The sequence below is a fragment of the Melospiza melodia genome, unplaced genomic scaffold (assembly GCF_035770615.1).
Source record: "Melospiza melodia melodia isolate bMelMel2 unplaced genomic scaffold, bMelMel2.pri scaffold_18, whole genome shotgun sequence".
Lineage (NCBI taxonomy): Eukaryota > Metazoa > Chordata > Aves > Passeriformes > Passerellidae > Melospiza > Melospiza melodia.
Window position 1 is genome coordinate 19272031 of NW_026948525.1, and position 25380 is coordinate 19297410.

Sequence of the window (25380 nt, forward strand, 5' to 3'; positions counted from 1 at the left end):
TGACAGCAACTGCGATGGTGAGTTTCACCCCTGGAACTCTGGAAAATCAATTGTTACAAGCATTTATTTTGCCTCAGTTAAGTTTTGCAATTGCATTGAAACAGTTAAACAAATTAGGCTCAGTAAAGAAGTAAATGCCACCTCTAGCATAATTAGTGATTTGCTGACAGATGAGGAGGAAAACAGACATGCCACTTTACAAAATAGAGCTGCTATTGACTTTCTTTTACTAGCACATGGGCATGGCTATGAAGATTTTGAAGGATTGTGTTGTATGAATTTTTCTGATCATTCTGCTTCAATTCATAAACAGCTTCAAAACTTAAAAGACTTAGCTGACCAAATTACAACAGATAATCCATCTTGGTTAGACAGTTTGTTTGATGGTTGGAGCTTTGGACCTTGGCTGAAGGAACTTTGTAAGTTAGGCTTGATTGTGTTAGTGGTGATAATTGCAATTATGGTAGTGGTACCCTATGCACTTCAATGTGTGCAGAGAATGATAAATAAGACAGTTTCCAGCATCTTTTTTGTTCATCAGAATGGGGGAGATGTTGGGAAGGATGAAAGTTTGACAAGAAAGTCTCACAGATATGTATGCTTGGCAGAACGATTTTTAAATGTGGAGTCTGATGAAGGAATAGAGATGGAAGCAAGTTTTGATACAGAAGAAAATAATTGCTGAGCCAGTCTTACTGGATAACTAAGAAGGCAAAGGGTGTGTTACTTACAAGGGGTTTTTATGGCTTAGAGCAAAGGATAACCCACCCCAAACAGAAGATGTTTTTACCAAGCAGGAAGATAGCACAGGCAAACAAGTCAGCAAAGTTGCAAGTAGAAAAAAGAATTTTCCACTGCAAGAAAACTGAAGAACAACTTCTAGCTTAAACTGTAATGCACTGACTTTTAGTGATTGGAGAATAGAAACATGATTATGGTAATTATAGGAGTTTGATAGGCTATGGGTAAAAGTAAGGGTATAGATTGGTTCTACTGTATTAAGATGTTCAGCAAAGAAAAGCATATAATGCACTCTAACCAAAACCAAAGGGTCTTCAGGCCTGCCTGCAGCTGGAGCTGACAGCTTGTCCTAGGGTGATGTTATGGTGCTTGTACCCCCATTCATGCGTTCTGTTTATGCTGGATGTTATGTTCTGTGCCTCTGAGACTGGCTCTGAAGAGTGAAAGTTTTGTTTTTGTTTCTTATCAGCCACTCTCCCATGGCTGGCGGGACACAGAGACCGGGCAGAACACAGTGCTGCTTTTGCTTTTTACTTGGCTTTTTGTTCTGCTCTCGTTCCTGCTTTGCTTTTGCTTCTGCTCATTAGTTAGTTTAGCTAAGCAGTCCAAATTTCTTCCTGGACTGTTTCTCCTTTCTTTTTTTTTGGACTTCCTTAAACCTGCTCCAGACTGGGATCTGGGAACACCGAGAGTTTGCACCTTATGGTCTGCAGCAGATGCCCCAGTGCCGGAGGGACTGAGAACAGAATGATCACCCCCAAGAGAGACTTTCTGAATTTGTCATCTTTTTCAGAGTGGTGTCACCCGGTATTGTTCATTTTGTGTGCTGGGGTTGCTGTGCCTGTTCAATAAACAGGTTCTTTCCACTTCTCTCTGAGGGATTCTTACCAAACCGGTTAGGAAGAGGGGCTGTGTGAGTTTGTTTTCTGGAGGGGCCGTCCTTTGGAAATTCTCTACCAAATTTGCCCTCAACCAGGACACCTTCTTTCCACCTGTCCTGGATGGCTCAGGCTGTCTGATGGTAACAATGGAGGGGAAAGGGGACTGTGGGGAGAACAGAGGACATCTAAACAACAGACTGCAATAACATAATCATACATCAGTAAAGCTTCTCTTAATATTCACGCAGCATTCATCCCTTAATTGTGAGAGCCAATCATATCATTAGCCATCTATAAAACAAAGGGACCTAAAATCACCGTTAAAAGGCTTGGTTCAACGTAAAATTACCCAAAGAGGCCTAAAATCAGCCAAAGGCATCTAAAATCCATCTTAAACCTGCCCAGTTTATCCTAAAATCACTCAAACAGGCCCAAACCCCACTCAACTGGGCTTATAACATTCAAAGAGATCTAAAATCCACCCTCAAACCCAACAGATTTGGCCTAAAATCAGCCGAAAGGGCCCAAGATCCATCCTAAAAGGCTTGAAATCACTCCAAGGGATCTGAAGCCCACCCTAAACCTTCCCACTTTGGCCTAAAATCACCCAAATGGACCTAAATTCTCCAGGACTGAGACCAAACCCAGCAGCAGAATGGGCACCAGCAGCAAGACTGAGACCAACACTGGAACTGGGATTGAAAGCACTACAGGACCGGCACCAGGACTAGGACCGAGACCCAGACCAGCACCAGTACAAGAACTGGCACTGGGACCAAGATTGGGACCAAGCCTGACACTGGGACTGGCACCAGGAGCATTTTGGAACTGGGACCACACAAATCCTCCAGAATATTGTCTCCTAACCATCAATTCCCCTTTAAAAACCTCTGAAATTGTGGAACTTTACACATCTTTGATAAATTTCTTTCATTTAACGCAGGTTTGGCTGGTTTTGAGGGATGAAGATGAAGCAGAAGAAAATTAAGGTCAAACCAAAAGGAGAAGCAGCCAGGTGTGTTCCCAAGATGGATCACAGGGAATGTGAGTGACCAGGGCTGTGCCCAAAGTGCCTCCTCCAGTGGGGGATGGAGCTGGAGCAGCACACGAAGCTCTTCCTGCACTTGAGGCACACACAGGGCTTCCCTTAGTGGTGCCTCCGTTGGTGTCGGGTCAAGTCAGAGCTGCTGGAGAAGCTCTTCCCACACTGGGGACACTCATAGGGCCTTTCTCCAGTGTGGATGCGCCGGTGGGTGACGAGGGTAGAGTTGTGCTTGAATCCCTTCCCGCAGTCAGGGCATTGGAAGGGCCTCTCCTCTGAGTGAATCCGATAGTGCCGGAGGAGATGGGAGCTGGTCTGAAACCTCTTCCTGCATTTATCACACTCGTAGGGCTGTTCGCCAGTGTGGACCTTTTGGTGGCGGATCAGGTGGGAGCTCTGGCTGAAGCTCTTCCCACATTCCCCACATTCGTAGGGCCGTTCCCCAGTGTGGATGTGCTGGTGCTGGACCAGGTTGGAGCTGTCCCTGAAGCTCTTCCCACACTCCCCACATTCGTAGGGCCGTTCGCCAGTGTGGGTCCTCTGGTGCCTGATCAAGTGCGAGCTCCGGCTGAAGCTCTTCCCACATTCCTCACACTCATGGGGTCTCTCCCCAGTGTGGATGCATCGGTGCCTGACGAGACTGGAGTTGTGACTGAAGCCCTGCCCGCAGTCAGGGCAGCGCAAGGGCCTCTCCTCTGTGTGTGTGCGCTGGTGCTTGAGGAGATCAGAGCTGGTCTGAAACCTCTTCCTGCATTTATCACATTCATAGGCCTTCTCTCCAGTGTGTGTCCTCTGGCACACGATCGGGTGGCAGTTCCACCTGAAGCTCTTCCCACACTCCACGCACGTGTGGGGCTTCTCCCCATCATGGAGCTGCTCATGGAGCACCAGCTCTGAGCTCTGGCTCCATCTCCGGTCGCCTTCCCGGCCCGGGCTGGCTCTTTCCCCCTCAGATCCCCACCAGCTGCGTTTGCAGCCCCTCTTCGTGCGGCATCTCCAGGGCTTTTCCTCCCCGTTGGCTTCCTGCGCCATGGAGCCGCTCAAAACAGCCTCTGCCACCAGGTTCTGCCGCGGGCATTTGTCCTCCCTGCTCTCCATGCTCAGCTCCTGCTCTGGGGGAGGAAGGACAAGGACAGGATGGGATTTGCCTCCGTGCCACAGGCAAGGGCAAGGAGATGCCCCCAGGGCTGTGCTGCAGCCGGGGCCGTGCTGGGCTGGGAGATGGAGCAGCACAGGGGGAAAGGGGCACTGACTTCCTCCTCACCTGCCTTAGTGTCCCTGGTCATCTTCCTCTTCCTGACAGCCTGCCAGGGGTTAGGAATGGGAAATCCTGGTTTGGGGAAAACAAGGGATGAGCACGTTGAGTTTGAAGATCCCTCTGCCCAAGTCCATCTGTTCAAGCCATCGGACACCTGGGCTCCAGAAAAACCTCCCAAACACCAAGATTCAGCCCTGAAAAAGCCCCCCAGGAGTTCCCCGACCCTTTGGTGTTTGGGGAATCCCCCGTCCCACCAGCTGGGATCACACTTGGACTGGGGGTCCCCCTTCTCCTCGGTGCCTGCCCTGTCCAGGCTGCTGGCAGTCCCAGCAATGCCAAAAGCTCCCCCCTCTTTGCTCTCCCCATTTCGGGATGCCGGGACTCTTTGGGCTCCCGGGCTCCCTTCTCCCCTCATTCTCTGCTCTGGGCTGCAGCGGCTCCAAGGAGTCCCCCCTGCCCCTCTCCAGGCTCTTGAGCCTCCCGCCAGTGGCGGCGCTTCCCCCTCTCCAGGCTCCCCACTTTGGGCTCCTGGGAGACACAGGGCTCTGCTCCTCCAGGCTGCCTCTGCCGGCAGCTGCCACCGGGACCCCCCAATGTCCCCCCAAGGGGCCTTTTCCGCTCAGCCTTGGACTTCTTCATTCTCCAAACATCCCCCAAAAAAACCCATTGCAGGGACCCCCTCCAGGATATCTGGGCCGAGCTCTCCCTCCCCAGTAACCATCTCATGGGTGGGGGCTGCGAATTCAGGGAGGGTTTGGTGGTGCTGAGGCACCTAAACCTGCACTGTTTCCCACAGGAGTGGCCAAGGGAACAGCAGGGCTGGGGGCAAGCCACAAGAAAGGACAACCACAGCCACATTCCTGGATTCACTCCTCCACTGAGGAGCTTGCAACCTGGAGGGGATATCCCACAGGAGAGCAGCTCCATATCACACCCCCCAACACCTGCCCTGCTCCAGGGCTGACTCCAGAGCCTGCTTCTGCCTGGCTGAGAGCACAGAGGGAGCTGCAGGACATCTCAGCTCTCCCTGGATTCTTTTCTTCTCCAGGTGAGCACCCCCAGCTCTCCCAGCCTAGCTCCAGATCAGAGGGGCTCCAGCATTTGGAGCATCTCTGGTGCCTCCTCTGGACCTGTTCCACCAGCTCCAGGTTGTTCCTGTGCTGGCCCCGAGGGCTGGGGCAGCTCTGCAGGTGGGGACTCATGTGAGTGGGGCAGAGGAGAAGAATCCCCCCCTTCTCTGCTGCCCACACTGGGACGCAGTCCACGCTCAGGGGCGGTTTAAGGACAAGGGCTTCCCTCTGCTTTCCTGGATCTGCCTTTGTCCCTTCTCTTCCTTCCACTCCTCCTCTTCCATCCCTCCTTCTCCTCCTTCTCCCTCAGCTCACCTCCTTCTCCTCTTCTATCCCTTCTGGCTCTCCCCCTTCATCCTTCCCCTTCCCTCTCTCCTCCTCCCCCCTAACCCCGCCTCCTCCTCCCCCTCCATCCCTGCCCTTCCCTCCCTCCTCCTCCCCCCCCAGCAGCAGCCACACCCTCGGTGCCCCGTTCCCGCAGCCCTCGCAGCCCGTGCCAGGAGCGGGGATGGAGCCGGGACAGGTCGGGATGGGCAGCGCGGGGCTCTCGGCTGCTCCCAGCTGCTGCGGGCGGGGGGAACCCGGCCCGGGCCAAAGGAGAGGCAAACTGGGCAAACTGGGGGCTGCACATCCAAACTGGGCCTTGCTGGGGACCCTGCCAGCCCTTGGGGCTCCTCTCGGCACATCCGCCAGGGGGGAACGCACACAGGGCTGGGGGATCCCAGCAGTGACAGCACTGCCAGGGACTGGGCTGCACTGGGGGAACTGGGAATGACTGGGAATACCTGTGAGCATGCTGAAGGACACTGGGATATACTGGGAGTGTCTGTTAACCATACTCAGGTGACTGGAACCACATTGGGAACAGGTGGGACCATGCTGGGGAGAACTGGGACCCCATGCTGGGGTACTTGGGAGCGAGTGGGAGTGACTGGGTGTACACTGGGGACAACTGGGCATGACTGGGACCATGCTGGCAGGGACTGGGATCATCTATGGATTGGTTGGCACTATACTAGGGACAACTGGGATCACACTGAGAGGAACAGAGATTGACTGGGGGCTACTGGGATCCTACTGGGACCTCAGTAGAAGAAGTTGGCCAATGCTGGGAGTCACTGGCATCATACTGGGTCATACTGGCAGCAACTGGGAACTGCACTGAGGGTGACTGGGAGTGGCTGTGAGCAACTGGCCTCAGGGCTGGAAGCAACTCAGGGCAACTGGGAGGGACTGGGAACATGCTGGGGGCAACTGGGATACACTGGGAGGGACTAAAACCACCCTGGGGGTAAATGGGAGCAACTGGAACCACATTGGATGATCATGGGAGCAGTGTGCCCATGCTGGGGTCATACTGGGATCCTATGGGAAATGGCTGGGATCATACTGGGAGTGACTGGGAAGGTGCTGGCTCTGATTAGAACCATACTGGAAGTGACTGGGAGCAACTGGGCCCACACTGGGAGTGCCAGGGAGTCACTCTGAGCATGACTGCAATAATACTGGGAGTATCTGGGACTGACTGGGGTCATACTGGGGGTGACTGGAACCATACTGGGATTGATTGGGAGTGGCTGTGAGCAACTGGAATTGTGCTGAAAGCAACTAGGGGAAACTGGGAGTGACTGGAAGCTTGCTGGGGCTGACTGGGATATACTGGGGGAGACTGGGAGTCACCGGGATCATATTGCAGGCTCCTGGGGTCATGCTGGCATTGACAGGGAGCAACTGGGATCATAATGGAGGCCACTGGCATCATACTGGGAGTGACTGGGATCATCCTAGAAGTGACTGGAACCATGCTGGGAGTGATTGGGAGCAACTGGGCCCACACTGGGAATGACAGGGAGTCACTCTGTGCATGACTGCAGTAATACTGGGAGTATCTGGGACTGACTCAGGTCATACTGGGGGTGACTGGAACCATACTGGGAGTGACTACTGATCCTGCTGGGGTCATCCTGGGAGCCACTGGGATCACACTTCGGGCAACTGCCAGAAACTGGGATCATACTGGAGGCAACAGGGAGGAACTGGGAAAGACTGGGATCATTCTGAGCTAACTAGAACTGTAGTAGGCACACTGGAATATGCTGGGAGTGTCTGTGACCATACTGGGGGGACTGGAAACACACTGGGAACAGCTGGGACCATGCTGGGGGCAACTGGGAGTGATTGGGACCATGCTGAGAGGACCTGGGACTATTCTAGGGACAACTGGGACCATACTGGGATGACAGTGACAGCAGCTGGATCCACACTGGGTGAGACTGAGATCACACTGAGGGTGATTGGAATCATACTGGGATTGACTGGGAGTGGCTGTGAGCAACTGGAAAGAAGTGGGAGTGACTGGGAGCAACCTGGGGGTGGCTGGGATAGAGTGCGAGAGACTGGGAATCACTGGGATTATATTGGAGGCTCCTGGGGTCATGCTGGCATTGACAGGGAGCAACTGGGATCACACTGGGGGCCACTGGCATCAGAGCTGTAGTGACTGCGAGCGATTTGAGTTACACTACAAGTGACCAGGATCATACTGGGAGTGACTCGAGTTACACTGCAAGTGATCGGGATCATACTGGGAGTGACCGGGATCATACTAGGACTGACTGGGATCATACTGGGAGTAGCTACTATCGGACTGGGACTGTAGGGGGTGTGATTGGTCCCTGTCTGGGGGTTGCTGGGAGCTGCCAGGCGCATGCTGGGAGCCGACTGCGCAGCCACTGGGAGGAACTGGGAGCAGCTGGGAATGGCAGGGTGCAGCTGCGGCAGCTCCCCGGTAGCCCCGTGCCGGTGCCGCTCGTGGTGCCGGCACTGGCTGTGCCAAGATCTCGCTGGAAGGGGATCCCAGCCAGGGACCCCACGGACACCAACTGGGGGAAGCCCGGGCCGGGAACGGGCAGGGAGCGCAGGAACAGGAGAACTGGGGGGACACCGAGATTTGGGGGCTGGGGGGCACAGGGAGAACCAAAGGGGGAACCAAAGGGAGAGCTGGGAGAGCAGGGAATGGGGTTTGGGGGTACCAGGACTGAGAAAAGGGGAGGCTGCGGTGGGCAGAGCGGGGACGGGCTGGGCTAAGGGGGTTCCTGCACGCAGGAAAGGGAGCTCCAAGGGTCCCCAGTGTTCCCCACTCCCAGCAAAAGTTGGGAAAAGCCAGGATGGCTGGGAAGAGGGGTCTCGAGTGTCCTCGGTGTGGAGGAGGGGCTGGGGAATGGGAAAGGCAGGAATAGGGGTCCAGGGGGTCTCTGGGGGAAGGAAAAGGGGGCTCTGGGGGCTGGGAGAGGCGGGATGGCCGGGAAGGGGGTGCAGGGTGGATCCCCTGCCCGAGAATGGGAGTGCGGGGGGATCCCGGTGCCCAGGAGTGGGGGTTCAGGGGCCCCCCGGTGCTCCAGGGTGGGCGATCAGAGAGTCCCGGTGCCGGGGGTCCTCCCTCAGTTCTCGCCGCAACCTCGGGGCCCCAGGAGCGCCCCCAGCCCCAGCGCTGGAGCCATCGCGCTGCTCCTCCTCACTCCCAGTGTGATCCCAGTACGGTCCCAGTAGAACTCAGTCACCCGGGAGCTGCTCCCAGGATGATCCCAGTACAGCCCAGTCACTCCCACTGCTGCCATCCCCCCCACCTCTCGCTCCGTTCCGACCTGGCCCGGCTCCATCCCCGCTCCTCCCGCCGGCTGCGAGGGCTCCGGGAACGGGGGAGGAAGAGGAGGAGGAGGGAGGGAGGAAGAGGCGGAGCGGCAGAAGGAAGCGGCGGGAGCAGAGCACGGCCGGAATCGGGCGGCTCCGGCGCTGCCTGAACTCCGGACCCCGGGAGCATCGCCCCCCATCCCGCAGGTGCCCGGGGAGGTTCCCCCCTGTCCCAGCTGCTGGGGTCACACTTGGACTGGGGGTGCCCTGTCCACTCGTTGCCCGCCCCCCGCCAGGCTGCTGGGAGACCCAGTTGGCTCCCAGCATGAGCCTGGTAGCTCCCAGTAACCCCCATTCAGGGTCCAGTCACACCCACTCTAATCCCAGTATGATTGTAGCCACTCCCAGTATGATCCCAGTCACTGCCAGTCTGATACCAGTGCCCCTAGTGTGATCCCAGTGACTCTATGTCTCTCCCAGTATATCCCAGTTACCCCCCGCATGCTCCCAGTCACTCCCACTTTCTACCAGTTGCTTTCAGCACAATTCCAGTTGCTCACAGCCACTCCCAGTCAATCCCAGCATGATTCCAGTCACTGTCAGTGTGATCCCAGTCTAACCCAGCATGGACCCTGCAGCTCTCACTGTGATTCAAGTTTGATCCCATTTGCCCCCAACAGAGTTCCAGTTGCTCCCAGTTCCTCCCATTATGATGCCAGTTAACCTGAGATTAGTCCCAGTCCCTCCCAACAGGGTCTCAGTCATGCCCAGTTGCCCCAAGTGTGGTCCGAGTTGTCCCCAGCAAGATCCCAGCTGTTCCCAGTGTGGTTCCAGTCGCCCCAGTATGGTTACAGGCATTCCCAGTACATCCCAATTACCCCAGTAAGGTTCTAGTTACCTCAGAATGATGCCAGTCTTTCCCAGTAACTCCCAGTTGCCCCAGTTATAGTCTCAGTCTTCTCAGCATGGTTCCAGAACCTTCCAGCCGATCACAGTTTCTCCCAATATATGCCCATTTTCCTCCCAACATGGGCCCAGTAGCTCCCAGTAACCCCCAGTCAGGTTCCATTCATGCCCAGTATAATCCCAGTATGAGTGTAGCCACTCCAGTATGATTCCAGTCACCTGCAGTCTAATCCCAGTTGCTCCCAGTCACTCCCAGTCTGATGCCAGTGCCCCCAGTGTGATCCCAGTTGCTCCCAGCATGGGCCTAGCTGTTCCCAGTGTGCTTCCATCACTCCCCTATCGTTACAAACACTCCCAGTATGGTCCCAGTTGAAACCAGTTGCCTCTGCTCTAGTCCCAGTCACTCCCCATATGATCCCTGTCCCTCCCAGCATGGTCCCACTCACTCCCAGTTGCCCCCAATGTGGTCCCAGCTCTCCCCAGCATGGTCCCAGCTGTTCCCAGTGTAATTCCAGTCACACCAGTATGGTTACAGACACTCCCAGTATATCCCAGTTCCCCCAGCATGTCTGTAGTCATTTCCAGACACTGCCAGTGGCCCCAGTAAGGTGTCAGTTCTTCCAGTATGGTTCCCCAGTCATGCCCAGTATATCCCAGTTGCCTCCAGCAGGCATCCAGTCCTTCCCAGTTCCTCCAGTTTGCTTGCAGCATCATCCCAGTTTCTCTCAGTTGCTGCCAGTAGCCCAAAATGTGATCCCAGTCACTCACTTTGACCGCAGTATGATCCCAGTAAGCTCCAGTTTGATCCCAGTCACATGCCAGCCCTCCCAGTGTGGTCCCAGTTGCTTCCAATTTCTCCCAGTATGGTCCCAGCTGCCCCCAGCATGGTTCCAGTTGCTTTCTAGATCAACCCAGTCAGTCCCAGTATGATGCCATTTGCTCCCAGCATGCTCCCAGTTGCTCCCAGTCAGGCCCAGTATGGGAGATGATGTGCAGGGTGTATTTTCAGTTGCTCTCAGATCCTCCCAGTATTAGTCCAGTCCTTCCCAGTATGATCAAAAGAAAAGCCCAGTGTGCTCCCAGTCCCTGCCAGTATGAACCAGTTGTGGTTCCCGTTGCTCTCTTTCACCCTCACTTTTGTTACAGTCACTCCCAGTATGTCCCAGTGTAGCCCAGTTGCCTCTGGCACGTTCCCAGCCACTCCCAGTTGGGTTTTTGAGGGGGTGTTTGGAGAATGAAGCAGTCCAAGGCTGAGCGGAAAAGGCCCCTCGGGGGCACATCAGGCGCTGCCGGTACCGTCCTGGCGGGGACGCCCTGGGGAGATCTCCTTGCCCTTGCCTGTGGCACAGAGGCAAATCCCATCCTGTCCTTGTCCTTCCTCCCCCAGAGCAGGAGCTGAGCATGGAGAGCAGGGAGGACAAATGCCCGCGGCAGAACCTGGTGCAAGAGGCTGTTTTGAGCGGCTCAACGGCACAGGAAGCAAACAGGGAGGAAAAGCCCCGGAGATGCCGCACGAGGAGGGGCTGCAAACGCAGCTGGCGGGGATCTGAGGGGGAAAGAGCCAGCCTAGGCCGGGAAGGCGGCCGGAGATGGAGCCAGAGCTCGGAGCTGTTGCTCCATGAGCAGCTCCATGATGGGAAGAAGCCCCACACGTGTGGGGAATGTGGGAAGAGCTTCAGCCGGAGCTCCAGCCTGATCAGGCACCAGAGAACCCACAATGGGGAAAAGCCCTATGAGTGTGGGGAGTGTGGGAAGAGCTTCAGGTGGAGCTCTAGCCTGATCCTGCAGCAGAGGACCCACACGGGTGAGAAGCCTTATGAGTGTGGGGAATGTGGGAAGAGCTTCAGCGAGAGCTCCAGCCTGGTGAAGCACCAGAGGATCCACACTGGGGAATGCCCCCACAAGTGTGGGGAGTGTGGGAAGAGCTTCAGCTGCAGCTCTCTTCAGGCACCAGATAATCCACACTAGGGAATGGCCCTACAAATGTGGGGAGTGTGGGAAGGGTTTTATTCAGAGCTCCCACCTGATCAGCCACCAGAGGATCCACACTGGGGAACGGCCCTACGAGTGTGGGGAGTGTAGGAAGAGCTTCAGCTGCAGGTCTGACCTGACCAAGCACCAGAAGATCCATACTGGGAAACGGCCCTACGACTGTGGGGGGCGCGGACCGAGTTTCAGGTGGAGGTCTGACCTGATCAGCCACCAGAGGATTCACACTGGGGAGAGGCCCTACGAGTGTGGGGAGTGTGGGAAGGGCTTCAGAGAGAGGTCCAGTCTGACCAAGCACCAGAGGATCCACACTGGGGAGAGGCCCCATGAATGTGGGGAGTGTGGGAAGAGCTTCAGCTGCAGCTCCAGCCTGATCAAGCACCAGAGGATCCACACTGGGGAAAGGCCTTTCAAGTGTTCCATGTGCGGGAAGAGCTTCAGCCAGAGCTCCCACCTGATCACACACCAGATAACCCACACTGGGGAGAGGCCCTACAAATGTTCCAAGTGGGGGAAGGGGTTTCAGTCCAGCTCCGGCCTCCTCCGCCACTATCAGATTCACACAGAGAGGCCCTTCCAATGCCCTGAGTGTGGGAAGGGATTCAAGCGCAACTCCACCCTCATCACTCACCAGCACATCTACACTGGGTAGAGGCTCTACGAGTGTGGTAAATGCAGGAAGAGGTTTCTGACCAGCTCCAGTCTCGTCCTGCACTCTCGGATTCACACAGAGGAGAGGCCCTTCCGCTGCCCTGACTGTGGAAAGGGATTCCAGCGCAACTGCAACCTCGTCAAGCACCGGCGCATCCACACTGGGTAGAGGCCCTATGAGTGTCCCCAGTGTGGGAAGAGCTTCTCCAGCAGCTCTCACTTGACCCAACACCAACGAAGGCACCGGTAAGGGAAGCCCTGTGAGTGCCCCGAGTACGGGAAGAGCTTTGTGCGCTGCTGCACCTCACGGGTAGTGATTGTGTGGGGCTGGCTGTACAGGATGCATTTGCAGCAAATAAAACTCTTAGACTTACTGATTTCTCTCCCGTTCATGATCAGTCCGTTGCAGTTCTGGTTGCAGAGTACCGCCTCCCAGAGTGTCCCCTCACAGTTGCCGCCCTTGGCCTGAGCCTGCCCCTTTCCCCTCACGGTTCCGCTCTTTCTCTGCCCCGTTTCCCCTCACGGTTCCACCCTTTCCCTGCCCCCTTTTCCCTCAGGCTTCCAACCCTTTCCCTGCTGCTTTTCCCTCACGGTTCCTGCCCTTTGCCTGTCCCCTTTCCCCTCACGGTTTGGCCTTCTGGAATGGGGCGGAGGAGGAGGGAGGGAGGAAGAGGCCGAGCGGCGGCAGCACAAGAGGAGAGGGAGAATCTCGTGGCCCGGGCACTCCCTGAAAGTGCCACAGCTGAAGCCATTCATTATAATGAACAATAGTTTCTGAGAAATAAAAGAATTAAAAGACACTTAAAAGTATATCAAGGGAATCGCAGAAGTTAATAAATAACCTAAAATACACTATTAGGAAAAACTTTGATCAGATATCTAGGTAAGTTAATAAATAATCTAAAATACACTCACAGAAGAAACTTTGGAATTAGAATATTTGAAGAAGCAGAAGTGGAAGCCAATAAGTTAAAGTGACCTGCCAAGCCGTTAGAATCAAGCCAAGTACAACAGTAACTTCAGCCAAGCCATGGAAAAAACATGCCAAGGATAACAGGAAGATGTCCAAATTAGGAAAAGCTTAAAATTTAACTAAGGAAGACCAAGAATTCCCGGAAGACTCCGCCTATACTCCTGCCTGCCTATGAATATGCATGTAATAAATGATGTAATCCTTGTTTAAAATTGTATAAAAACCTGCTTTTGCTGTACATAACTTAGAAGTCCATTTAGTGATTTCTCCAACGCGTTGCCAATAAATACCTCCTGCCTATAGGCCTTAAATCCAGTCTCTGGGCAGCTTATTATCGCCTTTTGGGGCAAAATTCGGCATCATTTTTGGCGACCCAGATGGGAAAGAAAAGGGTCCTTCCAAGCCTTGGCTGGGGGGGCTGGGACCTCTTCGGGGCCCCTGACGGAATTCTGTCAGAAGAGATCCCCATCCCCCAGCCAACGCGCACCGGTGGAAAAGAACTTTCTGCATCTCCTGCTCCAAATTAAGAGGTATTTATCTTTGCTTATAGGTTTTACGGTAAAGCGCTTTACTGGGAAACGGGGGTCAGACGTGACCGCTCGAAGGGAAGCCGGGGGATGCCCTGGTAAAGAATCCCGGCTGGGTTAGAGGCCCGGTAATAGAAACGCAGGTTAGAGTCCTGCTGGAAGGAATATTTGTTTTTCGTTTATCTTGGTATCTTTGGTTTGTTCTTATTATGTGGGAAACTGTTTTAACATTGTGTTTAATGTTATAATACTGTGAATTAAGGGTCGAGTACTAAGATTCCTCTCTTGAGACCGGGAGAGAGGTCGGTCAGTTTGTGGTATTCTTGTGTCTGTTCTATGTGTCTGTTGCAAAATCTTATAGGAGACGTCTTGTCACTCTCTATGTAATCTTTTAGAAGAGAATAAGTTGATAGACGTACGTCTCAATCCCGGGAAGAAATTTGTCACCGCCTGCAATTGTTATACTGTCTACGGTGCCTTGCGATTGCATGAATCTGGCAAACCGGTATCTCACAGTCTGTAGGCGACCTCTCGTGACCCTACCTGGTAAAACAGTCTGTTCTGATATAGACCATAAGGTAGGAACTATTTCATAAAGGTGTGTGGGTATGGGTGAGAGTGAATGAGACGCAGCATCGCTGCGAAGCGAGAGGGAGTCCCACTCCGCATTTCCTGTTCTTTGCGAGAAGCCAGGTCGGAAACGGACGAAGCGATTGGAAATTGTGTGTATGAAGTGTTAAAATAAATTGGCATACAGTACTTGCGAGAAAGAGGCTGATCCGGTTAAACAGAAAACACAGACACAGGGAATAGCAATGGGAGGCCAACAGAGTAAGGACGTAAATATGAAAACCCCCTTAGGATGTATCCTAAAGCACTGGAAGGACTTGGGAGGGATTCCGGGGGGAAACATAAGTAAAAAGACACTCCTTAAATATTGTACACAGTGATGGCTGTTGTATAAGTTAGATGACAATGAGAAATGGCCGCCGGAGGGAACAACTAATTATAACACTATTTTACAACTGATGCTTTTCCTCCGCCGACTTAATAAATGGGACGAAGTGATGTATGCTGACATGTTCTTTACCCTAAGAAATAAACCGGAGTGGCAAAAAGAGTGCGGGGTAAACATAGCACCTCAGGACCCCCTAGTACTAGCCCTGGAAAAAGATAAGAAAGGTTCAAAGCCTAAAGAACGTTGCTGTGATGCATGTAGCATTGGGCAACAATGTCTTAAGTTAACAAGAAGGGATAGTGGAAAGGAGAGCGAAATAAGCCTGTGGGAATACCATCCATTCGCCCCAGGATGGGAAGGGCCTCTTCCCAGGCCAAAAGAGGAACAAGGGGATCCTAACCTGATAAAGGAACTGGAACGATGGTGGAAATCTAAGTTTGGGCACAGCCCTCAGAAGCTAGACAACAGTTGGGAGGAGGGTAGCCCATTAAAATCGGGGATTGACAAGAGGGAAAGGAGCCCGCAGGGACCAGATAGTCCACAGGGGTCGGGGAGCTACAGGGATGCTGACAGCCCACCCAGACTAGAAGTTGAGAGGGAAGAAGGCAGTCCACATGAAGCAGAGAGCCAAGGGGAGACATGCAGCCTGCCCAAACTAAGTCCATGTGGGGATAGTAGCACACCTAGGAATGGAAGTTTAAGGAAATCAGGTACCTGTAGAATGGAAACAAGCACACCGAGGACTGGAGACAAAAGTAACTCACTGGGAGGCAACGTCTCTAAGTTGAAGTATAGTGAGAAGAATGACAATGAGACATGCGAAAGGGAGGCAGAGAACAACTCACAGAAGCTGAATATAGTAATTCAGATAGAGGATAAGAGAGATGGAAGGGGAACAGAAGATAAGGAGGACAGTAGCCCGGAACAGAATAGGCGCCGGCAGATGCGGGAAGAAAGGCGACAGATGCAGAGCAAGAGGCGGTTGGACTGTGTAAACCATGCTAGGGGAGTAGTAGGAAAAGAGTTAACAGAAATAGAAGGTGAAGATGAAGAACAGGGAAAGGGAAAGAGAAAAGAGAAGAGAAAGAATAGGGAAGACATTGAGGCACAGGAAGAAGATCCCGGCGAGGGGATCAGTCACTCGTATTATACCAGATCTGTGGCACGGAGGGAAGCAAAGCAAAGAGAGGAAGGGAACCAACCATACGATAGCTCCTCTCTGACAACTTATGCCAATGGTAGGGGAAAGGACTAGGGTAAAGGTGCCGTTCTCCATGAGTGATCTAACAATTGGAGGGATGAGGCAAGGAACTTCAGGAGGAATCCAGAGGGAGTAGCGAAGAGGTTTGAATTAATGGCAAAGAATTTAGATATTGATTGGGAAGATATAGAGGTGATGCTGTCAGAATTGACAGATACAGAAAGGGAACTCGTATAGGAAACAGGAAAACGACATGCTCAAGTATTATCAGGGAGACTAGAAGATAATTTCCCCAGCAGTAAACCAGAATGGGACCCGGGCAACGAAGAGCACTATCGGTGGCTGGTGCAGTATAGAAAACTGATAGCGATGGGCTTGCGTAATGCGATCCCTAAGGCTATCAATTGGTCGATGCTATATGACATCAGGCAGGGAAAGGATGAGACCCCATCAGAGTTTTTGGATAGACTTAGGGCAGCCATGAGACAATACACACCCCTGGACCCAGCAACGGAAGAAGGGAAACAACAGCTGTTAGGATTAATGATGGGACATAGTAATCCAGACATCAGGAAGAAATTACAAAAGCTTGAACATCCAGCAAATAAAAACCTGGAGGCGTTGCTGAATGAGGCATGGAAGGTGTATAATAATAGAGAAATAGAGGAAAAGAAAAAGGAAGATAAGAGGCTAGCTCGAATAGTGGCTGTAGCAGTAGCAGCTCAAAATACAAACCATTTGGGACCTAATACCAGGGGTAGGGATAGAGGCTACCCAGTGAGAGGGGGAGGGAGGTTCCAACCCCACCCAGCTAGAATAGGGCCAAACCAGTGTGCCTATTGCTTCCAAACGGGACACTGGAAACGTGAGTGCCCTCAATCAAGAGAGAGAGATCAATGGACACTACTACTATCGCACATCAGGACAGTGAATGAGGAGGACCGGTGGGCCGTACCCTAGCAGACCCACTGGTTAAAATGGAGCTAGGGGAAGGTAAAAAGGAATTGGATTTTTTGATTGATACAGGAGCAACATTTTCGGTTTTAAATCAATAATTGGTACCTAAGAGTGATGAATTTGTGCAAGTTGTGGGAGCAACAGGCCAACCAGAAAAAGCTTACTTTTTGAAACCTATCAAATACAAAATTGGGAAACAAATGGGAATTCACCAGTTTCTGTATTTGCCAAATTCACCAAAGCCTCTACTAGGAAGAGACTTACTGGAGAACTTGGGAGCCATAATAAAATTCAACAAAGACAAATTGGAATTTCAAGTAAGTGAAGAGCAACTGATTAGAGCCCTAAGCCTAACAATCAGCTGTATAGAACCGAAGCCTAAAAGTCACAATATTGAGCGAATCCTGAGTGAAACATATCCATTAGTATGGGCTACCGATATACCTGGGAAATCAAAACAAGCAACACCTATCATTATTGAACTTATACCTGGAGTGAGGCTGGTAGTTAGGAAACAATACCCACTGAGGTTAGAAGATAGAAAGGGAATTGAGCCCATAATCAAAAGGTTTTTAGAATTAGGGTTATTAATAGAATGTGAATCAGATTTTAACACCCCAATTCTGCCAGTAAAGAAACCTAATGGAGCTTATAGATTAGTCCAAGACCTGAGGGCAGTAAATGAGATAACCAAGACGCTACATCCGGTAGTTGCTAACCCTTACACACTCTTAACTAAATTAAAAGATAATTTGACATGGTTCACAGTGTTAGACTTGAAAGACTCATTCTTCTGCCTTCCTTTAGCTCCGGAGAGCCAAAAGATCTTTGCGTTTGAATGGGAATCTGTAGATAGGGGAAGAAAAACCCAACTCACCTGGACGGTGTTGCCACAAGGATACAAAAACAGCCCTACAATTTTTGGGAATCAATTAGCTAAAGAATTAGAACAGTGGGAAAAGCCGCTGGGAGATGGTACTCTTTTGCAATATGTAGACAACCTCCTAATAGCAACAGAAACAGAAGAAGAATGCATTGAATGGACTTTTTCCCTGTTAAACTTTCTGGGTTTAAGTGGATATCGAGTTTCTCAACAGAAAGCACAGCTGGTACAAGAAGGAGTGGTGTATCTGGGATATGAAGTTTCCAGAGGACAGCGATCCCTGGGAGCAGCCAGGAAAGAAGCCATCTGCCAAATGCCTAAACCAGAGACGGTGAGAGATTTGCGCGCCTTCCTGGGGATGACCGGTTGGTGTCGGCTATGGATCTATCAATACGGAATACTCGCCAAACCACTCTATGACTTACTGAAGGAAAGTAAAGGTGTTCTAGTTTGGACTCCCGAGGCAAAGGGAGCCTATAAGAGACTGAAACAGGAACTCATGAGAGCACCAGCCTTGGGTCTTCCAGACGTGACAAAACCCTTCTGGCTGTTTTCTCATGAGCGACAAGGAATGGCCCTAGGAGTCCTAGCACAACAGTTAGGACCGCATAAAAGGGCTGTGGCCTACTTCTCCAAACAGTTGGATGAAATGAGTAAAGGATGGCCTGGCTGTCTGAGAGCAGTGGCCGCAGTGATAATCAACATTGAAGAGGCCAGAAAGCTCACGCTGGGCCAGAAAATGACTGTGTTAGTGGCTCACACTGTGTCTGCTGTGTTAGAGCAGAAAGGGAATCACTGGCTGTCACCTTCCAGATTCCTAAAGTATCAAGCTATCTTGGCTGAGTCAGATGATGTTACTATTCAGGTAACTAACGTTGTGAACCCAGCTTCATTCCTAGAAGGGAAGACCTCAGCAGAACCCATTGAGCACGATTGCCTGGAAACGATCGAAGCCGTTTACTCCAGTCGCCCGGATCTCAAAGAAGAGCCATTCGAAGATGCAGCCGACTGGTTCTTGGATGGTAGCAGCTTCGTAAAACAAGGAATAAGAATGGCTGGTTATGCAGTAACTACCACAGAAAAGGTAATCGAGTCAAACCCTTTGCCTGCAGGGACTTCAGCCCAGAAGGCAGAATTGATAGCTCTGACTCGAGCCCTGGAATTGGCAGAGAACATGCGAATAAATATTTGGACAGACTCTAAGTATGCCTTCTCTGTTGTGCACGCTCATGGAGCCATCTGGAAAGAAAGAGGACTATTAACTACTCAAGGGAAAACAGTCAAACATGCAGAGGAAATTCTACGATTGCTAGAAGCAGTCCAACTCCCAGCACAAGTGGCCATAATGCATTGTAAAGGACACCTAAAAGGTAACACTACTCCAGAAGTTGGGAATAGAAAGGCAGATGCAGAAGCTAAATTAGCTGCTGCAAGGACCGGAAAGGTAAATATAACAGCTCTAATACCAGGAGAGCTGGATGTAAACCTCCAACCAAATTATCAGGAATCAGATCATAGATGGATTCAAAGGAATAAAGGTAAACTGTTAGACAGTGGATGGGGACAATTAGAGACAGGACAGTTGGTAATACCAGGGAACCTAATGTGGCAGATTGTAAAGACGGAGCATGAAAAGGCCCATTGGGGTCTAGATCTGCTTTACCAACATTTGCAAGCCAGGATAGCAGGACCGAAATTATTTACTACTGTAAAGCACGTTACATCCCAGTGTGAGCGGTGTCTGAAAAATAACCCGAATACGGGAACCAAGGTACACCAAGGAGCCATAAATCGAGGTAAATTCCCAGGTGAAGTATGGCAAATTGATTTTTCTGAACTCCCAAGAAAAGGGGGGTTTCGGTATTTGTTGGTATTAACTGATACATTTTCTGGGTGGCCTGAGGCATTCCCTTGTAGGACAAATAAGGAAAGAGAAGTGACTAAAGTACTGTTGAATGAAATTATTCCACGGTTTGGGGTACCGAAAAGCATTTCTTCGGATAGGGGTACACATTTCTGTGCAAAAGTGGTGAGAGCAATAAGCAAAGCATTACAAATCAAATGGCAATTACACAGCCTTACCGTCCACAGGCCAGTGGGCAAGTGGAAAAGATGAATCATCTCATCAAACAGCAAATTGCCAAAATATGCCAGGAGACTAATTTGCAGTGGTATCAAGCTTTGCCTATTGCTCTGCTTAGGCTGAGAGTCAAACCAAGATCAAAAGAAAAGTTAAGACCATTTGAAATTTTGTATGGTAGACCTTATGCTACGCAAGTTGTAAATGGGGACGCTATAGACCAAATCGGTAATCAGTACATTTATGATTATGTAATTACGGTGGGGAAACAGTTCGATAAGAATGCTACTGTAGTGATAGGGCACCAACCTAAACAACCTGATTGCAAATTGCATCTGTTTAATCCCGGTGATTGGGTGTATGTTAAGAATCTTTTAGGAAAACCCCTACAAGAGAAGTGGGAGGGACCTTTCCAAGTGCTGCTGACTACCTTCACCACGGTTCGGATCAAGGAGCGACCTAAAGAATGTCCTGACCGAAGTAGAACAAGTAGGCCAGCATCATTGGTGGGATATCTTTATAGGATACTCCCCAACAGCTACACAGGTCTTTAACTACCTGGTGCACCCAATGCTAATAATAATTGTAGTTCTGTTACTATTAACTCTCACAAATATTTGTATGTGGTGGAGACTAAGAATCATAATGAAAAGGACCCAAATGATTTGGGCTATGGTACGAGCGTATCAGCGCCCTATAGGATTAGAATTTGACGAAAGAATTCATAAGTTATAAGAAAAGGGGGGAATGAAGACATTCATTATAATGAACCATAGTTTCTGAGAAATAAAAGAATTAAAAGACACTTAAAAGTATATCAAGGGAATCGCAGAAGTTAATAAATAACCTAAAATACACTATTAGGAAAAACTTTGATCAGATATCTAGGTAAGTTAATAAATAATCTAAAATACACTCACAGAAGAAACTTTGGAATTAGAATATTTGAAGAAGCAGAAGTGGAAGCCAATAAGTTAAAGTGACCTGCCAAGCCGTTAGAATCAAGCCAAGTACAACAGTAACTTCAGCCAAGCCATGGAAAAAACATGCCAAGGATAACAGGAAGATGTCCAAATTAGGAAAAGCTTAAAATTTAACTAAGGAAGACCAAGAATTCCCGGAAGACTCCGCCTATACTCCTGCCTGCCTATGAATATGCATGTAATAAATGATGTAATCCTTGTTTAAAATTGTATAAAAACCTGCTTTTGCTGTACATAACTTAGAAGTCCATTTAGTGATTTCTCCAACGCGTTGCCAATAAATACCTCCTGCCTATAGGCCTTAAATCCAGTCTCTGGGCAGCTTATTATCGCCTTTTGGGGCAAAATCCGGCATCACAGCCCCGGGAGCATCACCCCCCATTTTGCAGGTGCCCGGGCAGGGGGAGCACGGCCCAAATAACCCAGGGGGGGTTCCTGGGTTTGGGGTTTTTTCAGGGGGAAGTTTGCAGCTGTCAGGGCTCCACAGCCAAGCCCTGTCCCCAGATGCCCCTCAGGGGGACATGGGAGGTCCCAATGCCAGCAGTGCCTGCTCCCAGTATGAGCCCAGTTGGTCCCTCCATGTGCTTCCAGTTTCGTCGGCACTCCCAGTATGAGCCTGGTCATTCCCAATATGGGCCTGTGCACTCCCAGTGTAATCCTGGTCACTTCCCCTGCCTTCCTGCAGGATCCCAGTGACTCCCAGACGAGGTCAGTCCCTCCCAGTCCTTCCCTATGATGATGCAAATTTCTCACAGCATGGTCCCAGTTGCTCCAAGTTCCTCCCACTTTCACTCAGTGTGTTCCCAGTTCTCCCAGTTGGCCCTAGCATAGTCCCAGGCACTCCCAGTATGATCCCAGTCTCTCCCAGCAGGTTCCCAGTCACTCCCACTTGACCCCAGTGTGTTCCCAGTTCCCCCAGCACATTCCCAGTCTGCTCCCAGTCCCACACCCAAATGGTCTGAGACCCTCGCACTATATCCCAGTTGCCCTGAACATTCTGGCAGTCATTGCCAGGCACTCCCAGTCACATCAGTGTGGTTCACTTGCCCCTAGTTATCTCCCAGGTGCTCCCAGTTGCTCTAATTATGTCCCCAGTTGACTCCCAGCAGGGCCTGGTAGTTCCAGTAACCCCCAGTCAGGGTCCAATCACACCCACTCTAATCCCAGTATGATTGTAACCACTCCTGGTATGATCCCAGTCACTTGCAGTCTAATCTCAGGTGCTGCCAGACACTCCCAGTACAATTCCAGTCCCTCCAGTGTGTTCCCAGTTGCTCCCTGTCAATGCCAGCATGATTCCAGTCACTCTGAGAGTGATCCCAGTGGCTCCCAGCATGGGCCCAGCTGTTCCCAGTGTGCTTCCATCACTCCATTATGGTTACAGACACTCCCAGTATGGTCCCAGTTGAACACAGTTGCCCCTGCTCTAGTCCCAGTCACTCCCCATATGATCTCAGTTCCTCTCAGCATGGTCCCACTCACTCCCAGTTTCTCCCAGCATAGTCCCAGTTCTCCCCAGCATGGCCCCCGTTGTTCCCAATGTGATAACTGTTACCCCAGTATGGTGACAGACAATACCAGTATATTCCAGTTGTCCCCAGCATGTCTGTAGTCATTTCCAGACACTGCCAGTGGCCCCAGTAAGGTGTCAGTTCCCCCAGTATGATCCTCCAGTCATGCCCAGTATATCCCAGTTGCCTGCAGCAGGCATCAAGTCCTTCCCAGTTCCTCCAGTTTGCTTGCAGTGTCATCCCAGTTTCACTCAGTTGCTGCCAGTAGCCCAAAGTGTGATCCCAGTTGCTCCCTTTAAACCCAAATATGATCCCAGTAAGCTCCAGTTTGATCCCAGTCACATGCCAGCCCTCTCAGCGAGGTCCCAGTATAATCCCAATTGCTTCCAATTTCTCCCAGTATGGTCGCATCTGCCTCCAGCATGGTTCCAGTTGCTTCCTAGATCAACCCAGTCAGTCCCAGTATGATGCCACTTGCTCCCAGCGCGCTCCCAGTTGCTCCCAGTAGGGCTCAGTATGGGGGACCATGTGCAGGGTGTGTTCCCAGTCACTCTCAGATACTCCCAGTTTTAGTCCAGTCCCTCCCAGTACGATCAAAAGATGAGCCCAGTGTGCTCCCAGTCTCTACCAGAATAAACCAGTTGTGCTCCACATGGTTCCAGTTACTCTCTTTCACCCTCACTTTTGTTCCAGTCACTCCCAGTATCTCCCAGTGTAGCCCAGTTCCCCCCAGCATCTTTCCAGTTCCTTCCAGTATGATCCCATTTGCTCACAAGCACTCCCAGTCATCCTCAGTGTAGAGGCACTCACTGCCAGTATGATCCCTGTAACCTCCAGCATGATCCCAGTTCATCCCAGTATAAGCCCAGTTGTTTCCAATCACCTCCAGCGTGCACCCAGACATGCCCAGTTCCTGCCAGTTGCTCACAGCTGCTCCCAGTCACCCTCAGTATAATCCCAGTCACTCCCAGTTTATCTCCTTTGCTCCTAACATAGTCTCAATTGCTCTCCGCAGGCTCCTGCTCACTCCCAGTATGATCCCAGTATGATCCCAGTATAATATCAACACAAACCCAGTACAGTCCCAGCATGATACCAGTGTGATGTCAGTACAAAGCCAGTACAGTCCCAGTCACTCCCAGTACGATCCCAGTGCAGCCCAGTCCCTGGCAGTGCTGTCACTGCTGGGATCCCCCAGCCCTGTGTGCGTTCCCCCCTGGCGGATGTGCCGAGAGGAGCCCCAGGGGCTGGCAGTGGCCAGGCAGGGTCCCCAGCAAGGCCCAGTTTGGATGTGCAGCCCCCAGTTTGCCTCTCCTTTGGCCCGGGCCAGGTTCCCCCCGCCCGCAGCGGCTGGGAGCAGCCGAGAGCCCCGCGCTGCCCATCCCGACCTGTCCCGGCTCCATCCCCGCTCCTGGCACGGGCTGCGAGGGCTGCGGGAACGGGGCACCGAGGGTGTGGCTGCTGCTGGGGGTAGGAGGAGGAGGGAGGGAAGGGCAGGGATGAAGGGAGAGGAGGAGCAGGGGTTAGGGGGGAGGAGGAGGAGGAGGGGAGATGGAAAGGGCGGAATGGAAGAGGAGAAGGAGGTGGAGATAAGACAGAGGAGGAGGAGGAGGGGGAATGGAAGAGGAGGAGCGGGAGGAGAAAGAGGAGGGAGGGAGGCGGGGTTAGGGGGAAGTAGGAGAGGAAGGAGGGATGGAGGAGGAGAAGGAGGTGGTGGTAAGACAGAGGAGGAGCGGGAGGAAGAGGAGGGACAAAGGCAGATCAAGGCTGAGCTGATGGAGCCGCGCTCGAGCCCTGCCTGAATTCGCAGCCCCCCCCCATGGGATCATCGCCCCCCGCATTGCGCAGGTGAGCGGGGAGGGGGATCGTGGCCCGGATATCCCGGGGGGGGTCGGTCGGTGTGGTTTTTGGGGGGATGTTTGGAGAATGAAGCAGTCCAAGGCTGAGCGGAAAAGGCCTCTCGGGGGGACATCGGGGGGTGCCGGTGGCGGCTGCCGGCAGAGGCAGCCTGGAGGAGCAGAGCCCTGTGTCCCCCAGGAGCCCGAAGTGGGGAGCGCAGAGAGGGGGAGCGCCGCCATTGGCGGGAGCCTGGAGAGCCTGGAGAGGGGCAGGGGGGACTCCTTGGAGCCGCTGCAGCCCAGAGCAGAGAATGAGGGGAGAAGGGAGCCCGGGAGCCCAAACACCCCCGTGTAAGGGACGGTCCCAAGTTTCCCTCATTTGCCTCTCGACCCTCGCAAGGACAGAGACCCAGACCCTGAAATCCCTGACTGCAATCCTGGCCTGGCTGAGGTGGATGCCTGCCAAGTGATTGTTTGCAGCTGTGCTTGCTGTGCCCAGGCTGCACTGCTTGGGGCAGGGCCTGGCAATGAGCAGCTTGCTCTCTTCGCTTACAGCTGATTCACGATTCCCGCTCACCACAACAGCCCATCAATTTCCCTCGTCTGGGCCAGATGCCACTGGCTTTAACTTTGTTGATCCCCCATGGAAGATCCTCATCTGTCTCACGAGTGCTGACAAGGACAGGGATTGAAGCCCTCTCCCAATGACTGAGACCCTTAAAATTCTATCCCGGGGGCGCTGAGCTGACTGGAGTGGTATGTCTGCTAAGTGCTACCTGCAGGTGTGTTCGCTGGACAAAGACTGGTTTCCCATGGCAACCAGTCCTGAAACAATTGGCCCTGCTCACTGCTGGGGCTGGTTTGTCCTGTTTGGAACTGGACTGTCTGGACTGTTGCCTTCTGATATAAGGCAAGGCGACCTGGTTCCGAGGAGCAGCACAGCGACCTGCTCTCCAGGGTCGCTCAGGCCAGAGAAGCACGCAGACACCAATGTGGTGGACAATCAAAGGCGTTTATTATCTCTTCTCGTGGGGTTTTATAGTCTAAGGGGGTGTCTCTACGTCAGAGGGGTCTGCTTTACCTTCTATGGTTAGTAAGGAGTGGAAAGTTACCAGGAGTGGGGTGGAAAGTTACTGGCACTACTGTTAGGGGGGCTACATTCCCAGTTACATTCCTAGAGAGATCCCTTATCTTAAGGGATTAGGGGAAAAAGGGAGTCCTGCCTTTCCGTTACATCGCGTGATCTTCCGACCGCCTGTCCCTATCTACCACACTGGACTTGTTCCCAACTTTTTCTCCCC

At 52.1% G+C, this 25380-nt stretch overlaps 1 protein-coding gene and 1 pseudogene across 3 annotated transcripts; one reads left to right on the forward strand and one right to left on the reverse strand.

Annotated features, from left to right (window-relative positions):
- LOC134433311 (zinc finger protein 418-like) overlaps positions 1–12826 on the forward strand; it is a 301701-nt pseudogene extending 288875 nt beyond the window's left edge.
- Positions 38–23647, reverse strand: LOC134433316 (zinc finger protein 239-like). Of its 3 annotated transcripts, none has more exons than XM_063182176.1 (3): positions 23630–23647; positions 3929–3994; positions 38–3776 (listed from the first exon to the last, which is right to left on the reverse strand). In XM_063182176.1, the coding sequence occupies exons 2-3, from the start codon at positions 3948–3950 to the stop codon at positions 2770–2772; spliced, it is 1029 nt and encodes a 342-aa protein (XP_063038246.1). In that variant the 5' UTR covers positions 3951–3994; positions 23630–23647; the 3' UTR covers positions 38–2769. The 3 variants fall into 3 exon arrangements, with proteins under 3 accessions (XP_063038246.1, XP_063038245.1, XP_063038247.1); XM_063182175.1 differs by lacking the exon at positions 23630–23647 and adding an exon at positions 8637–8683; XM_063182177.1 differs by lacking the exon at positions 23630–23647 and adding an exon at positions 8637–8666 and having other exon boundaries at positions 38–3771.
- Positions 23648–25380: the final 1733 nt, after the last annotated feature.

What these genes read in the sequence shown, in the direction of transcription:
- LOC134433316 (XM_063182176.1), bottom strand. Translation starts at nt 3,950, where the DNA reads ATGACCAGGGACACTAAGGCAG. An exon ending in GACCAGGGACACTAAGGCAG is followed by an intron (nt 3,777 to 3,928) that starts GTGAGGAGGAAG and finishes TTCCTCCCCCAG; the next exon opens with AGCAGGAGCTGAGCATGGAG.